Source organism: Lithobates pipiens, unplaced genomic scaffold (genome assembly GCF_037356315.1).
Source record: "Lithobates pipiens isolate NorthernLeopardFrog02 unplaced genomic scaffold, aLitPip1_a1.2 Scaffold_19, whole genome shotgun sequence".
Taxonomy (NCBI): domain Eukaryota; kingdom Metazoa; phylum Chordata; class Amphibia; order Anura; family Ranidae; genus Lithobates; species Lithobates pipiens.
This window is the reverse complement of record NW_027507764.1, coordinates 593,924,625-593,940,324: the sequence shown is the minus strand read 5'-3', so window position 1 is coordinate 593,940,324 and position 15,700 is coordinate 593,924,625. Positions and strand designations below refer to the sequence as shown.

At 51.5% G+C, this 15,700-nt stretch overlaps 1 protein-coding gene across 1 annotated transcript in view; it reads right to left on the bottom strand.

Annotated features, from left to right (window-relative positions):
• Window positions 1–525: 525 nt before the first annotated feature.
• The window catches only part of LOC143998142 (uncharacterized), a 69,720-nt gene continuing 54,545 nt past the window's right edge, over window positions 526–15,700 (bottom strand). Inside the window, exons 6-8 of the mRNA XM_077493883.1 lie at window positions 12,001–12,127; window positions 3,005–3,091; window positions 526–2,930 (exon numbers count right to left, since the gene is read on the bottom strand). Of these exons, the coding sequence (XP_077350009.1) occupies window positions 610–2,930; window positions 3,005–3,091; window positions 12,001–12,127 (2,535 nt within the window). The 3' untranslated portion in view covers window positions 526–609. The remainder of the gene's footprint in view (window positions 2,931–3,004; window positions 3,092–12,000; window positions 12,128–15,700) is intronic.

The window sequence follows — 15,700 nt, the reverse complement described above, 5'->3', positions numbered from 1 at the left end:
ACATGGTACTGGTCCTGGTGGACACCCTGTATAAGCTACCCAAGCCGGCCATCCTCCATTTCATGGCACTGGTCCTGGTGGCTACCCTGTACATGGTACCCGACCTTGCCATCCCCAGATACATGGTTCTGGTCCTGGTGACCACCTGTATATTAAACCTGACCTTGCCACCCCCCCCCCCCAAAATGGTACTGGTTCTGGCGGCCAACCTATATATGGTACCCAACCCGGCCATTCCCCCATATATGGTACTGGTCCTGGTGGCCACCCTGTATGTGGTACCCAACCTGGCCATCCCCCCATATATGGTACTGGTTTTGGCGGCCACCCTATATATGGTACCCAACCCAGCACAACAAACAATCCTTATTCAAGTCTGTAGATGTAAACCCTCCACACCCCCTCCATGCATTTTTATATTTATTATATTGAGACCACTTCACATTCTCACTCCCGAGAACATCGGTTTTTACCAATAAGACAAATTCACGCAATCTTTACTATGTACACACATAGATCTTCACAAACGGTTAATGGTTTTGTATTTATTTGTAGATTTAAAACGATTTATTTTCTTTGACCTATACATTTCCGACAACGGGGGCAGGGCTACGTCTCAGACGCGTGACTCCGCCTATGTCTGTTGAGCGCCGTCTGGTACCTAAACAACCGATCACACTCTGCACACTTAAAGGGCATTTCCCCGGTGTGGATGCGTTGGTGGACGGCCATGTTGCACTGCTGGCTGAACCGTTTGCCGCACTCGGGGCAGGCGTAAGGGCGTTCCCCGCTGTGAATTCTCTGGTGGATGGTCAGCTTGCAGCGTTTGATGAAGCTTTTGCCGCATTCGCCGCACACATAAGGCTTCTTGTCGGTGTGGGTTTTGCGGTGCTCTGTCAGGCGTGACCATTGGATGAAGGCCTTGCCGCACTGTGAGCATTTGAAGGGGCGCTCCCCAGTGTGCGTGCGAAGGTGGACAACGAACTTGGATTTCTCCAGGAAAGTTTTGTCACAGTCACCGCAGCTGTACTGCTTCTCTGGGGGCCACACAGCCGCCAGGTACTGACTCAAGGGGGACCATGGAAGATACGCGTCTTCTAAGTCGTCTGTGACATCTGGTTCATTCTCTGTGTCAGCTGTCCGAGTCGGTACAGGTTCTGTTCCACTCTCAGGTCCTTTAGTGGCATCATCAGAGCAGGAGGTTTGGAGGTCTATCTGCGGTTTTAGGGCGGTCTTCTCCTTTACGTCAGTGCAGTTTTGTGGTTGTGACTCATTGGTTGTCCTCCTGGAGAGGTCATGATGGTTCATTTGTTGGGGTGCTTGATGGGTCTTCTTGAATACATCATGGCTGTTCGTTGGTTTGGGCTCGGGAGAAGTCTTCTTGCATAGGTCTATGTCATTATGTGTTTGTGATTTCTGACAAGCTTTTCTGCAAACAGAAGGAACATTGGGTGATTGTAGTTCATTAGGTGTCTTCTTGTGTGTTCCATGCATGTCTACTTCTTGTGGTTTACAATGGGGCTTCTTGCAAATGTCAGGCCCTTTCTTTGGCTTAGGTTTACAAACTTTATTCTTGCTCAAGTCAAGGCCATTCCTTGATTGTAGATCATGTTGGGATTTGCATATTTCAGAGATATTATGTTCTTTCTCAGAAGAAGTCTTTTTGTATTCATTATGGACACTTAATGGTTCCCGATTGTTCTTCTTGCATACATCAAGGTCACTGGATGGTTGAGGTTCCTGATTGCTCCTCATGCATGCATCCGAAATATCTTGAGGTTGTGGAAAGTGCCTGGTCTTCTGGCGCCTGTCTTGGTCCTTCTGTGGCTCGTGAACCTTCATATGAAGTTTAAGATTGGAGTTCTGGCTGAAGGCTTTATCACATAAAGTGCATCTGTAGGGTTTTTCCCCTGAATGGGATCTTTGGTGGACCACAAGAGCATAATGGTGGCTAAAACTCTTATCACATTCGCCACACTTGAATGGCTTTTGTCTGGTATGTGTCCGTTGGTGGCCGACCAGATTAGACTGCTGACTGAAGCTTTTTCCGCACTCAGAACACTTGTATGGTCGTTCCCCGGTGTGGACGCGGAGGTGGACAATAAGTTTGGACATTTTAATGAAGCTCTTTTCGCACTCAGTGCACTGGAATGGCCTGTGCCCAGAATGAGTTCTCTGGTGTTCTACCAGATTGGATGGGTAGTGGAAAGTCTTATCGCACTGGTCGCATTTATAGGGTTTATCGCCGTTATGGATCCGCAGGTGCTCTTTAAGGTGGGACCTCTTGGTGAAGCCTTTCCCGCACACCGAGCACTGAAATGGTTTCTCTCCCGTGTGAGTCCTGTGGTGTTCCACCAACTTTGAGCGTTGGTTGTAGCTTTTCTCGCAGAGTGTACACTTGTAGGGCCTGTCCTCGATGTGGCATTTTCTGTGCACCACCAGCTGCGCCCTTTTAGTGAAGCTCCTCTCACATTCAAGGCACTTAAAGATCTTCTCCCCAGTGTGAGTCCTCTGGTGCAAAGAGAGGACCGACCTGTTGATAAAGGTTTTGTCGCAGTTATTGCACTTAAAGACCTTTCCACCAGGAGTAACAGACAGGGAGGTAACTGGTTTTACCGTGTCAGTTTTACTTTGGCTCTGGACTTTTCTCTGGTCATGGGCCTGCCTCTGGGAATATTCTGGTTTTACTGCTTGTCTTGTATTGCCATGTTTGGCTTTTTCCTGGTCATGGGTCCGTCTATGTGCAGCAAGTTGGGACCAGCTACCGAAGTTGATCTTACACTCCAAACACTGGTGAAGTTTCTTAGCAGATGGAGGTTTCAGGTTCTCATGCTGGGTGACTCCATTTGTTAAATGTCCTGAAGAACCAGGAGAATAATTCTTGAATGTCTTCTGAACCTCGTTGGGTGGCCCCTTCTCTTCATCTGTCTCTGAAACAACAAATAAGCAAATCACTTGCTCCTTTGTTGGTACACTGAAGGCCTGATGACATAGCTTCACTTACCCAAGGGATCTTCAGAATATCGAACTATCCATTTATCATCTTCTGTGAAGACCCTCGGTGGGGAAGGGGGCTGGCAATACTCGTATCCTGTGAAAAAACATGGCAATTTTAGTCACGGCACCATATTCAAGTATGTAGAGCTTTAATACGTTGCACTAAGCTTAAGAGGAGTTATGCAAATATCAAAATGCCGGGTCAGCCCCAGACTATTTATACGCCCCTCAGCCCCCTACTGGGCATTCTCTTTCCCCAGGGATTGGCTAAGATTGTATGAATATTCAAGTGCAGGGTCTGCCTCTTCATGCCCACTACAGTCTAGAACACACCAGAAGACAGGGGGAAATAGTTGAGCCTGCAACCAGCCGAGACCAGAACAGCCATAAATAATCCCATTCTGCTCTACTGGTTTACAGAGGAGCCAAAAAAAAATAATAATAATAATTTACCTGAACCCTACTAGCAACCTAACTAGGAAGACCTTCCCACTTGGACTCTACAATCTACTCCCAACACCTTTGGATGGAGTGTGGAAGGGTTGGAACCATTGTCAGTGATTCCCACTACGAGGATTCACCCCTCTATGAATCCCAGTGATAAACAGAACAAAACATTTTGTCTGGAGATCCCCTTTACCTAATTAAAGGGATTCATTAGAATCATATATGGAATAAGGGAATTTGGACAACTTTAGAGAAACCCCAATGATCGTTATTAGGGGTGCACCGAATGGGTTTTTTGGTGCCGAAACCGATACCAAAAATGAAAAATACACTAGGCCGAAAAACCGAAAACTGATACCGAAACAGCACCGATACCGAAACATATTTAAAAAAAAATATTTTTATACAGGAGATGGTCAGAGACTGGAGACATGGTACAGGAGGTGGTCAGAGACTGGAGACATGGTACAGGAGATGGTCAGAGACTGGGGACATGGTACAGGAGATGGTCAGAGACTGGGGACATGGTACAGAAGATGGTCAGAGACTGGGGACATGGTACAGGAGATGGTCAGAGACTGGGCACATGGTACAGGAGATGGTCAGACAGGGGACATGGTACAGGAGATGGTCAGACAGGGGACACGGTACAGGAGATGGTCAGAGACAGGGGACATGGTACAGGAGATGGTCAGAGACTGGGGACATGGTACAGGAGATGGTCAGAGACTGGGCACATGGTACAGGAGATGGTCAGACAGGGGACATGGTACAGGAGTTGGTCAGAGACATGGGACATGGTACAGGAGATGGTCAGAGACAGGGGACATGGTACAGGAGATGGTCAGAGACAGGGGACATGGTACAGGAGATGGTCAGAGACATGGGACATGGTACAGGAGATGGTCAGAGACAGGGGACACGGTACAGGAGATGGTCAGAGACAGGGGACACGGTACAGAAGATGGTCAGAGACAGGGAACACGGTAGAGGAGATGGTCAGAGACAAAGGACATGGTACAGGAGATGGTCAGTGACAGAGGACACGGTATAGGAGATGATTAGAGACAGGGGACATGGTACAGAAGATGGTCAGACTGGGGACATGGTACAGGAGATGGTCAGAGACAGGGGACATGGTACAGGAGATGGTCAGAGACAGGGGACATGGTACAGGAGATGGTCAGAGACAGGGGACATGGTACAGGAGATGGTCAGAGACAGGGGACATGGTACAGGAGATGGTCAGTGACAGAGGACACGGTATAGGAGATGATTAGAGACAGGGGACATGGTACAGAAGATGGTCAGACTGGGGACATGGTACAGGAGATGGTCAGAGACAGGGGACATGGTACAGGAGATGGTCAGAGACAGGGGACATGGTACAGGAGATGGTCAGAGACAGGGGACATGGTACAGGAGATGGTCAGAGACAGGGGAGACGGTACAGGAGATGGTCAGAGACAGGGGAGACGGTACAGGAGATGGTCAGACTGGGGACATGGTACAAGAGATGGTCAGACTGGGGACATGGTACAGGAGATGGTCAGAGACAGGAGACATGGTACAGGAGATGGTCAGAGACTGGGGACATGGTACAGGAGATGGTCAGAGACAGGGGACATGGTACAGGAGATGGTCAGACAGGGGACATGGTACAGGAGATGGTCAGACAGGGGACGTGGTACAGGAGATGGTCAGAGACAGAGGACGTGGTACAGGAGATGGTCAGAGACAGGGGACATGGTACAGGAGATGGTCAGAGACAGGGGACATGGTACAGGAGATGGTCAGAGACAGGGGACATGGTACAGGAGATGATCAGAGACTGGGGACATGGTACAAGAGATGGTCAGAGACAGGGGAGACGGTACAGGAGATGGTCAGAGACAGGGGAGACGGTACAGGAGATGGTCAGACTGGGGACATGGTACAAGAGATGGTCAGACTGGGGACATGGTACAGGAGATGGTCAGAGACAGGGGACATGGTACAGGAGATGGTCAGAGACAGGGGACATGGTACAGGAGATGGTCAGAGACAGGGGACATGGTACAGGAGATGGTCAGACAGGGGACATGGTACAGGAGATGGTCAGACAGGGGACATGGTACAGGAGATGGTCAGAGACAGAGGACGTGGTACAGGAGATGGTCAGAGACAGGGGACATTGTACAGGAGATGGTCAGAGACAGGGGACATGGTACAGGAGATGGTCAGACAGGGGACATGGTACAGGAGATGGTCAGAGACAAAGGACATGGTACAGGAGATGGTCAGTGACAGAGGACACGGTATAGGAGATGATTAGAGACAGGGGACATGGTACAGAAGATGGTCAGACTGGGGACATGGTACAGGAGATGGTCAGAGACAGGGGACATGGTACAGGAGATGGTCAGTGACAGAGGACACGGTATAGGAGATGATTAGAGACAGGGGACATGGTACAGAAGATGGTCAGACTGGGGACATGGTACAGGAGATGGTCAGAGACAGGGGACATGGTACAGGAGATGGTCAGAGACAGGGGACATGGTACAGGAGATGGTCAGAGACAGGGGACATGGTACAGGAGATGGTCAGAGACAGGGGAGACGGTACAGGAGATGGTCAGAGACAGGGGAGACGGTACAGGAGATGGTCAGACTGGGGACATGGTACAAGAGATGGTCAGACTGGGGACATGGTACAGGAGATGGTCAGAGACAGGAGACATGGTACAGGAGATGGTCAGAGACTGGGGACATGGTACAGGAGATGGTCAGAGACAGGGGACATGGTACAGGAGATGGTCAGACAGGGGACATGGTACAGGAGATGGTCAGACAGGGGACGTGGTACAGGAGATGGTCAGAGACAGAGGACGTGGTACAGGAGATGGTCAGAGACAGGGGACATGGTACAGGAGATGGTCAGAGACAGGGGACATGGTACAGGAGATGGTCAGAGACAGGGGACATGGTACAGGAGATGATCAGAGACTGGGGACATGGTACAAGAGATGGTCAGAGACAGGGGAGACGGTACAGGAGATGGTCAGAGACAGGGGAGACGGTACAGGAGATGGTCAGACTGGGGACATGGTACAAGAGATGGTCAGACTGGGGACATGGTACAGGAGATGGTCAGAGACAGGGGACATGGTACAGGAGATGGTCAGAGACAGGGGACATGGTACAGGAGATGGTCAGAGACAGGGGACATGGTACAGGAGATGGTCAGACAGGGGACATGGTACAGGAGATGGTCAGACAGGGGACATGGTACAGGAGATGGTCAGAGACAGGGGACATGGTACAGGAGATGGTCAGAGACAGGGGACATGGTACAGGAGATGGTCAGACAGGGGACATGGTACAGGAGATGGTCAGACAGGGGACATGGTACAGGAGATGGTCAGAGACAGAGGACGTGGTACAGGAGATGGTCAGAGACAGGGGACATTGTACAGGAGATGGTCAGAGACAGGGGACATGGTACAGGAGATGGTCAGAGACAGGGGACATGGTACAGGAGATGGTCAGAGACAGGGGACATGGTACAGGAGATGGTCAGACAGGGGACATGGTACAGGAGATGGTCAGACAGGGGACATGGTACAGGAGATGGTCAGAGACAGAGGACGTGGTACAGGAGATGGTCAGAGACAGGGGACATGGTACAGGAGATGGTCAGAGACAGAGGACGTGGTACAGGAGATGGTCAGAGACAGGGGACATTGTACAGGAGATGGTCAGAGACAGGGGACATGGTACAGGAGATGGTCAGACAGGGGACATGGTACAGGAGATGGTCAGACTGGGGACATGGTACAGGAGATGGTCAGAGACAGGGGACATGGTACAGGAGATGGTCAGAGACAGGGGACATGGTACAGGAGATGGTCAGAGACAGGGGACATGGTACAGGAGATGGTCAGAGACAGGGGAGACGGTACAGGAGATGGTCAGAGACAGGGGAGACGGTACAGGAGATGGTCAGACTGGGGACATGGTACAAGAGATGGTCAGACTGGGGACATGGTACAGGAGATGGTCAGAGACAGGAGACATGGTACAGGAGATGGTCAGAGACTGGGGACATGGTACAGGAGATGGTCAGAGACAGGGGACATGGTACAGGAGATGGTCAGACAGGGGACATGGTACAGGAGATGGTCAGACAGGGGACGTGGTACAGGAGATGGTCAGAGACAGAGGACGTGGTACAGGAGATGGTCAGAGACAGGGGACATGGTACAGGAGATGGTCAGAGACAGGGGACATGGTACAGGAGATGGTCAGAGACAGGGGACATGGTACAGGAGATGATCAGAGACTGGGGACATGGTACAAGAGATGGTCAGAGACAGGGGAGACGGTACAGGAGATGGTCAGAGACAGGGGAGACGGTACAGGAGATGGTCAGACTGGGGACATGGTACAAGAGATGGTCAGACTGGGGACATGGTACAGGAGATGGTCAGAGACAGGGGACATGGTACAGGAGATGGTCAGAGACAGGGGACATGGTACAGGAGATGGTCAGAGACAGGGGACATGGTACAGGAGATGGTCAGACAGGGGACATGGTACAGGAGATGGTCAGACAGGGGACATGGTACAGGAGATGGTCAGAGACAGAGGACGTGGTACAGGAGATGGTCAGAGACAGGGGACATTGTACAGGAGATGGTCAGAGACAGGGGACATGGTACAGGAGATGGTCAGACAGGGGACATGGTACAGGAGATGGTCAGAGACAAAGGACATGGTACAGGAGATGGTCAGTGACAGAGGACACGGTATAGGAGATGATTAGAGACAGGGGACATGGTACAGAAGATGGTCAGACTGGGGACATGGTACAGGAGATGGTCAGAGACAGGGGACATGGTACAGGAGATGGTCAGTGACAGAGGACACGGTATAGGAGATGATTAGAGACAGGGGACATGGTACAGAAGATGGTCAGACTGGGGACATGGTACAGGAGATGGTCAGAGACAGGGGACATGGTACAGGAGATGGTCAGAGACAGGGGACATGGTACAGGAGATGGTCAGAGACAGGGGACATGGTACAGGAGATGGTCAGAGACAGGGGAGACGGTACAGGAGATGGTCAGAGACAGGGGAGACGGTACAGGAGATGGTCAGACTGGGGACATGGTACAAGAGATGGTCAGAGACAGGGGAGACGGTACAGGAGATGGTCAGAGACAGGGGAGACGGTACAGGAGATGGTCAGACTGGGGACATGGTACAAGAGATGGTCAGACTGGGGACATGGTACAGGAGATGGTCAGAGACAGGGGACATGGTACAGGAGATGGTCAGAGACAGGGGACATGGTACAGGAGATGGTCAGAGACAGGGGACATGGTACAGGAGATGGTCAGACAGGGGACATGGTACAGGAGATGGTCAGACAGGGGACATGGTACAGGAGATGGTCAGAGACAGGGGACATGGTACAGGAGATGGTCAGAGACAGGGGACATGGTACAGGAGATGGTCAGACAGGGGACATGGTACAGGAGATGGTCAGACAGGGGACATGGTACAGGAGATGGTCAGAGACAGAGGACGTGGTACAGGAGATGGTCAGAGACAGGGGACATTGTACAGGAGATGGTCAGAGACAGGGGACATGGTACAGGAGATGGTCAGAGACAGGGGACATGGTACAGGAGATGGTCAGACAGGGGACATGGTACAGGAGATGGTCAGACAGGGGACATGGTACAGGAGATGGTCAGAGACAGAGGACGTGGTACAGGAGATGGTCAGAGACAGGGGACATTGTACAGGAGATGGTCAGAGACAGGGGACATGGTACAGGAGATGGTCAGACAGGGGACATGGTACAGGAAATGGTCAGACAGGGGACATGGTACAGGAGATGGTCAGAGACAGAGGACGTGGTACAGGAGGTGTCCCCCATTGCAGCCAGTGTGCCTGTGTCCCATTGCAGCCAGTGTGCCTGTGTCCCATTTTGCAGCCAGCCTGTGCAGGGAAGAGAGGAGAGCCGCCTCCGCCGCCTGTTTGATCACAGCGCCGGGAACATCACAGCTTTCATTTCAATAGCTGTGTGTTCCCGGCCGCGCCGTCACACACAGCCCCTCCCCCTTGTCCGGGCACTTTGATAGACGGATCATCCGTCCAATCGTGCGGGTGATCTGTCTATCAAAGTGCCCGGACAAGGGGGAGGGGCTGTGTGTGACGGCGCGTCCGGGAACACACAGCTATTGAATAAAAGCTGTGATGTTCCCGGCTCTGTGATCAAACAGGCGACGGAGGCGGCTCTCCTGTGCTATACACCCCCCATGATGGGCGGCACCAGGGGCGGGGGGTGGAGCCCAGGCCCCCCCCCCACACACCCAGACCACGCCCCATTTTTGGCTCCATTGTCGGCCGTTTTCTCTTTCGGCAAATCGCCAAAATGGGCATTTTCGGCCGATATGTTTCGGCGGCCGAAATTTCGGTGCATCCCTAATCGTTATGGTGGTGAGTTGTGGCCATTCAGCGCTATATATGTACCTACCTCACTGGCCTGGTGGGTGACTCAAATGGTGCCTGAGTCTGGGGAACTTTACTTCCCACTGGCCTGATTCTGGTGGGCATCTTACTTAGTGTCCCCTATTGACTGGGCAGTGGGAACCCTGAGTGCATGATTCGATCCTGGCGGTGAGCACCCTGTGCATGGTACCCGGCCTGCCCACCCCCCCTACATGGTACTGCTCCTAATGACTACTCTGTATATGGTACCTGACCTGGCCATCTCTCCAAACATGGTACTGGTCCTGGTGGACACCCTGTATAAGGTGCCCAAGCCGACCATCCCCCCATTCATGGCACTGGTCCTGGTGGCCACCCTGTACATGGCACCTGACCTTGCCATCCCCAGATACATGGTACTGGTCCCGGTGACCACCTATATATGACATCTGACCTGGCCATCCCCCCATACATGGTACTGGTCCTTGCGGCCATCCTATATGTGGTACCCAACCTTGTCACCCCCCGTCCCAACATGGTACTGGTTCTGGTGGCCACCCTATATATAGTACCCAACCCAGCCATCACTCCCATACATGCTACTAGTCCTGGTGGCCACCATGTATGTGGTATCCAACCCAGCCATCCCCCCATACATGGTACTAGTCCTCATGGGCACCCTGTATATGATACTCAACTTGGCCATCCCCCCATACATGGTACTGGCAACCACACTATATATGGTGCCCAACCTGGTCATCCCCTCATACATGGTACTGGTCCTGGTGGCCACCCTGTATATGATACCTGACCTGGCCAACCCCCATACATGCAACTGGTCCTGGCAGCCACTCTGTATGTGGTACCAAACCTGGCCATGCCCCCATACACGGTACTGGTCCTGGCGGCCGCCCTGTATATGATACCTGACCAGGCCATCCTCCCCATACATGGTACTGGTCCTGATGGGCACCCTGTATATGATACCTGACCAGGCCATCCTCCCCATACATGGTACTGGTCCTGATGGGCACCCTGTATATCAGGGATATGCAATTAGCGGACCTCCAGCTGTTGCAAAACTACAAGTCCCATCATCCCTCTGCCTCTGGGTGTCATGCTTGTAGCTATCAGAGTCTTGTTATGCCTCATGGGACTTGTAGTTCTGCAACAGCTGGAGGTCCGCTAATTGCATATCCCTGCTGTATATGATACCCAAGTTGGCCATCCCCCCATACATGGTACTGGTCCTGGCGACCACCCTATATATAGAGCCCAACCTGGCCATTGCCTCATACATGGTACTGGTCCTGGAAGCCACCATTTATGTGGTACCAAACCTGGCCATCCCCCCATACATGGTACTGGTCCTTGCGGGCACCCTGTATGTAGTACCAAACCTGGCCTTCCCCCCATACATGGTACTGGTCCTGGCAGCCACCCTGTATATGATACCTGACCTGGCCATCCCCCCATACATGGTACTGGTCTTGGCGGGCACCCTGTATATGATACCTGACCTGGCCATCCCCCCATACATGGTACTGGTCCTGATGGGCACCCTTTATATGATACCCAACTTGGCCACCCCCCCCATACATGGTACTGGTCCTGGCAGCCACCCTGTATGATACCGACCTGGCTATTACCCCCATACATGGTACTGATCCTGATGGGCACCTTGTATATAATATCCAACTTGGCCATCCGCCATACATGGTATTGGTCGTGGCAGCCACTCTATATATGGTACCCAACCTCGCCATCCCCCCCACACATGGTACTGGTCCTAATGGACACCCTGTAAATGATACCCAACTTGGCCATCCCCCTATGCATGGTACTGGTCCTGATTGGCACCCTATACAGGTTTCCTCTCTTGGCTCTCCTACCCTCTGTTGGATCTCCTACCCTTGGTAATTTCAGTCCTAACCACTTCTAAAAGGTTCCCGGATATGCTGAGGGGTAATTAAATGGACTGTTTGGGGGGTTTTGTACAGATTTATGTTCTATGTTGTGGTCAGAAAAACAAATCCTGAATAAAATTTAAATCCGGTATAATCCATACATACCCAGTGATAGGACGGCCTCCAGATTGTCCCTCATCACCTCCTGGTACAGCTCTCTTTGCCACTCCTCTAGATGGCGCCATTCCTCCTCCAGGAAATACACCGCCACCTCATCGAAGGCAATGGGGACCTGCAAGCCAAAAATCAACACTGAGAACATGCTTGTGAGGTCATGTGAGGTCATAGGACCGTATTTCTACTGATGGTGGGAAATCAATGTGTGTCCAATGACCATGCTGGGAGAAGCTGCCCCTTTCCGTTCTGCGGTCTCTAGGCACAAGCCTACAGGGCCTAACAAGAGATCCTGTCCTGGCGGCACAACTTGTTCTGGATTCATCCCAACCGGGAATCCGTCCAACCAATATCTCACTCGCTACCAAAACAATGATGTAACATGAGGACAAACCTATTCAATTTGTATCAGACAGCTCCATGTGTGTCACAGTTTTGGTAGATCAAAAGGAGATTGTACAATCAGATTGTACGGTCGGCCATCAATTCATCAACTTTAGTTCTACCAAAACTATGAGAACTAACCTCTACTATCCAATCAGATTGTATCTATGCCCTCATAGTACAATCTCCTTTAAGGTGACCATACAATATACAATCTCCCTAAGATTTGCCCAAACTATATAATAGGCACACACACTTAATCTATACAGTTAGTCTGTATCCGGTCTGGCAGGCCCTTGCACTACATAATTGATGAAGGACCTAAAGGAGAATGAACAATCATATTGTATAGTGATGGACGAACTTCCGACGGGACGTTTCGTGAACGCGGACCGCGAACACGGCCGATAGTTCGTGAACCGGAACGTTCGCGGTGGGCCCCATTGACTTCAATAGGAGGCGAACTTCGCAAACCTACAGGTCAAATTTGCAGCCACAAAATAATTAATAGCTGTGCAAACATAGTCCCACCACATGGCCAATGACATAACACATGTATGAGGTGAATCTGGGATCGACAACTACAAGCATTCTTTTTTTATATGGGAAATTGTTGTGACAATTCAGGACTGTGGAGCGCATGAAGGCAATGGAGGAGAGGGAAGGTCAGGGACCAGGGTAGGCAAAGAAGAGGATGCAGGAGATGATCACCAGCAGCGTGACATACAGCAATGACACCTGCACCATGATAGAGTCATCTGACACCAGCACCGTGATAGAGAGCACTGACATCAGCAGCGTGACATAAAGCATTAACACCAGCACCGTGATATACAGCACTGACAACAGCACCGTGATAGAGAGTACTGACATCAGCAGCGTGACATAAAGCACTCACACCAGCACCGTGATATACAGCACTGACAGCAGCACCGTGATAGAGAGCACTGACATCAGCAGCGTGACATAAAGCACTTACACCAGCACCGTGATATACATCACTGACAGCAGCACCGTGATAGAGAGTACTGACATCAGCAGCGTGACATAAAGCACTCACACCAGCACCGTGATAGAGAGTACTGACATCAGCAGCGTGACATACAGCACTAACACCAGCACCGTGATATACAGCACTGACAGCAGCACCGTGATAGAGAGCACTGACATCAGCAGCGTGACATAAAGCACTCACACCAGCACCGTGATATACAGCACTGACAGCAGCACCGTGATAGAAAGCACTGACATCAGCAGCGTGACATAAAGCACTCACACCAGCACCGTGATATACAGCACTGACAGCAGCACCGTGACAGAGAGCACTGACATCAGCACCGTGATATACAGCACTGACACCTGCACCGTGATAGAGTCATCTGACAACAGCACCGTGATAGAGAGCACTGACATCAGCAGTGTAACATAAAGCACTAACACCAGCACCGTGATATACAGCACTGAGAGCAGCACAGTGATAGAGAGTACTGACATCAGCAGTGTGACATGAAGCACTGACACCAGCACCATGATATACAGCACTGACACCAGCACCGTGATATACAGCACTGACACCTGCACCGTAAGCAGCCCCAGGAGGAAGTCAGCATAGCACAGGGATGGTGGGAGCCCCTCATAATGAGCATAGCACAGGGATGGTGGGCGCCGCTGAATGTCAGCAAGGCCGTGTAAGATCTTCTGAAATGGGCCAAGATTTTCCTTGCCTGCCGCAAGATGTCCTGGACCCCAGGGTATTTGACAAGGAATCGCTGCACGACCAAGTTTCAGACGTGTGCCATGCATGGCACGTGCGTGATTTTGCCCTGTTTCAATGCGCTAAGCAGATTGGCACTGTTGTCACACACCACTTTACCAACTGTCAAATTGAGCGGTGTTAGCCACTGATCTGCCTGTGAACGCAAAGCTGAAAGGAGTGCCGGGCCAGTGTGGCTCTTGGCTTCCAGGCACAACAGACGCAGCACGGCATGGCAACGTCTCACCTGGCATATCGAATAGGTTCTGGGGAGCTTTGGCGGCGCAGCGGAAGAGACGCTAGCAGCGGAAAAGGAGGAGTCAGCTGAGGAGGAGAGGGAGGAGGATGGAGTAGGAGGAGGAGGAGAAGAAGAGTCAGGCCTGCATGCAATCCATGGCGGTAAAACCAAATCTACACGGGTGCCATGGGTTACATGCTTGATGGCCATCAGAAGGTTCACCCAGTGGGCAGTAAAAGTGATATACCTTCCCTGCCCGTGTTTGCTAGACCACGTGTCTGTGGTCAGATGTATCTTGGCACCGACACTGTGTGCCAGAGATACATTCACTTGCCGCTGAACATGGCCATATAGCTCTGGGATGCCCTTCTGTGAGAAATACTTCCTTCCTGGGACCTTCCATTGTGGTGTTCCAATGGCCACAAATTTGCGAAAGGCCTCTGAGTCCACCAGTTTATATGACAGTAGTTGGCGGGCTATCAGTTCTGACAAGCCAGCCGTCAACCGTTGGGCAAGAGGGTTATCCCGCGTCATAATTTTTTTACGCTCGAACATTAGGCCCACGGAAGCCTGCCTTTTTGCAGAAAAACGTGAGCTTGGCGTGATGGAAGGTGGAGTGGAGGACAATTGTGAGGAGAAGGAGAAGTAGAAGACGAGGCTGGACGGTGAGAGCCTGGAGTGTGGCTTTGTGTGTTCCGTTGCTCCCACTGGGCTCGGTGATGGCTGCTCATGTGCCGTCTTAAGGCCGTCGTCCCTAGGTGAGTGTTGGGCTTACCGCAACTAATGCGTTGACTGCAAAGATTGCAGATGGCAACGCTATTGTCAGCAGCGGACACGTTAAAAAAAGCCCACACTGCGGAGCCATGTGCCGGTGTCCTGGGAGCGCCAGATGTGACCGTACATGGTCGATGACTCGCTCCTGATACATTTGCAGTCTGCTTTGTCCCTCCTGTGCAATGTAAGTTATTCCTGCTTCTCCTCCCTATCTGCTGGTCCATATCTCCTTCTGAACTCCCCTCCTCTTCCTCTCTTGTGGGCACCCACGTGACATCACTAGACACGTCATCATCAACGTCACCTTCCCCACCGCTATAAGTAGAGATCTCGGAGTAGGCAGCAACACCGGGGACCAACCTCCTCCTTGGGCTGATCTGGGTACTGTTGTCAGACTGCTGAGTAGCGGTTGTTGCTACCTCCTCTTCCTGATCCAATACCAAGAGTGGCTGCGCATCAGAAATGTCTTAATATGGATCGGAAAATAATTCCTGTGACTCAAGCGGAGGGTATGTGGTGGTGGTGGTGGTGGTGTTGTCGGT